Source organism: Cyprinodon variegatus, unplaced genomic scaffold (genome assembly GCF_000732505.1).
Source record: "Cyprinodon variegatus isolate N-32 unplaced genomic scaffold, C_variegatus-1.0 Scaffold1979, whole genome shotgun sequence".
NCBI classification, from domain to species: domain Eukaryota; kingdom Metazoa; phylum Chordata; class Actinopteri; order Cyprinodontiformes; family Cyprinodontidae; genus Cyprinodon; species Cyprinodon variegatus.
Window position 1 is genome coordinate 45,934 of NW_015152432.1, and position 2,452 is coordinate 48,385.

The following is a 2,452-nucleotide window of genomic DNA, read 5'->3' on the forward strand; positions in this document are numbered from 1 at the left end:
AGAGGAGCCTGATAACTAAAAGATCTGCCTCCCATTCTACTTTTAGAAATTCTAGGTACCACTAGTAAATTGCAGGTGAGAACGTTTTTTCATATTGGGTCTCAAAGTGCAGCTGTTGGACATCTGGTTCAATCTTAAACACACCCGTTAGTTTACCATGTTTCTCCATTTTCATCCTCTGCTTTCAGATCTATGAGGCCGCCCTGCGTTGGTTGAAGCACGACTTGCCCAACAGACGACAGCATCTGGCCGAGGTGTTGAGCTGCATTCGCTTTCCTCTCATGTCCACAGACTTTCTGTTTGAAACGGTGCCGAAGGAGCCGCTGATTGGAGACAGCCCCTGGTGCCTCAGCATGGTCATCGGTGAGCAGAGGATGCTGAGCTGAAAGGCGCGCAGCGGCGGTGAATGTGTGAGGGACTTTCTCTGCTCTGTCAGGTGCCGTGAATTCCCGCCTGAACTGGAGGGACCACAAGGACCCGGTGGAGACGTGTCGACCCAGGATGAAAAAACGCAAACACATTTCTCTGTTTGGATACTTGAAGCCCGACCCCTGTCGCTTCTTCAACCCCAAGGTGCTTCTGGGAAGTTTTTCATCCGTTTTTATCCCAAAGCGTCCTATGAGCTCATTTCTATGGGGCGCCATTTCTAAAGTTAATCGCTGGAAAAAATGATGAGCAATATTTATTATTAACCCCCCGCCCCCCACTTTCTTTCACCATGTCATTCATTTATAAAAATCTGACTTTGTTAAATAAATGTTAAGTTTGGAGATAAAACATTTAGTTTGCAAAGTGCAATGTCATCTCAAGTGCCTTGAGATGACATGTGTTGTGAATTTGGCGCTATATAAATAAACTGAATTGAATTGAATTGAATTAAATGCTTAGCTTTTTAAATAAATATTTAGCTCCAAACTAAATAATTGGTTTGCAAATTCGTTTGATAAATTAATATTTAAATCCAAACTGAATATTTAATAAAGTAAGAGTGAAAAAATGACTGGGAGGAAGAAAGAACTCCCTTATTTTTCTCTTAAAACATCCTAAATAACAGTAAATATTTCTGCCACTTCTGCAGGACTCCAAGTGGACGGCCATCCACTGCTCCTTGGAGAAGCGCTGGAACGCGGCGGCGGTGTACCTGGACGACGAGGTCTTCATATTGGGCGGCTCGACGTGCCAGGGTCTGGTGAGGCGCGTCGACTGCTACAACATCGCGTTCCAGAGGATGTACTCCAGGACGGATCTGCCGATGGCCCGAAACAAGCTGGCCGCCTGCGTCTCTCAGGGGAAGATCTACATCTCAGGGGGGATGGTAGTGAGTGAGTACAGCTCTCGGTTACCAAGCAACGCTCTCTGAGCTCTCCTCCTGTTTTATACCGACCCCTAACATCTGGCATCAGTCCAGCTCGATCTACGACTCCTGAATGAAGCAAACCAGAGAAAAAGCTTAATTTCTGGAATTTATCAAAATATTTTTCTTGCATTTACAATAAATTTCCAGAACAAACCAATTTAAAAGCATATTAAAAGATAAATCTGTTAAAGTTTTAAAGCATGAGCCATTTATTTTTTTATTGTCCTCTGAAAGGTGTTTTTTCAGCATGAAGTTGGTTTTCTGAGCAGCTTTTTTCGTATAAAGCATAAAGATCAGGACCAAAGATGTTGCAGTTACTGCCCCACAGGAGTCGCTGTTCTCAATCTTAGTTTATATTTATCTTTAGTAGCAATAAAAAGAAGATAAAACGTAACGAATCAGGAATGTCTCATTTCTGATAATAAACCTGGTACAAAGTACTCACCAGCAGTAAAAGTATTGATACTCATAGTCAATCTCAACTACAAGTAAAGGTTAGTCAATAATCTACTTGCTAAAGTACTGAAGTACTTTTGAAAACACTTAAGTATTCACAAATGCAAATTCTTGTAACATCAGTACATTTCTGTGTATTTTCAGAGTAATTTTAAAGGACCTGGTAATCAGAAACCACCTGATGTATTGTTGCATAGAACCGCCTACTATAGATTCTACACCACCTTGAACGAACAACAGCATAAAAAGGCCACAAAAATAAGCACAGATATTTTGAAGTCTTATTTAAACAAACTAAAGAGGAAATGGGAGATTCTTTATTCTCTCATTTTCACAGTAGAATAGAGGTTTAAGGTTGAATCTGACCACAAAGAAACTAACTCTGCTTTGAGACTCGTCCTATTGAACAACTTGGCCACATGGCAACAACTGGGGGAAAAAATGAAAGTACTTAAGTATAGTAATCATGTAAATGCACTTTGTTACTTTCCTCCACAGCTGCTGACTAGATGGCTGCAGCTCTGCTTTACTCTGCTGGGTTTATCGCTAATTCTGACATTTTGAATTGAAAAACTTCCTGGATGGGAAGAGAAACGTCTTCAGACTTGGGGAAAACAAGTCCAGTGGATTGTTTTTAAA

The 2,452-nt window shown here is 41.1% G+C and overlaps 1 protein-coding gene across 3 annotated transcripts in view; it reads left to right on the top strand.

The window, feature by feature from the left end:
- Positions 1–2,452, top strand: part of LOC107104967 (kelch-like protein 7) — a 15,118-nt gene that overhangs the window by 10,155 nt on the left and 2,511 nt on the right. For all 3 annotated transcript variants that reach the window (XM_015405081.1, XM_015405082.1, XM_015405080.1), the window contains 3 exons: positions 189–363; positions 437–573; positions 1,079–1,322. In XM_015405081.1, the coding sequence (XP_015260567.1) occupies positions 189–363; positions 437–573; positions 1,079–1,322 (556 nt within the window). The remainder of the gene's footprint in view (positions 1–188; positions 364–436; positions 574–1,078; positions 1,323–2,452) is intronic.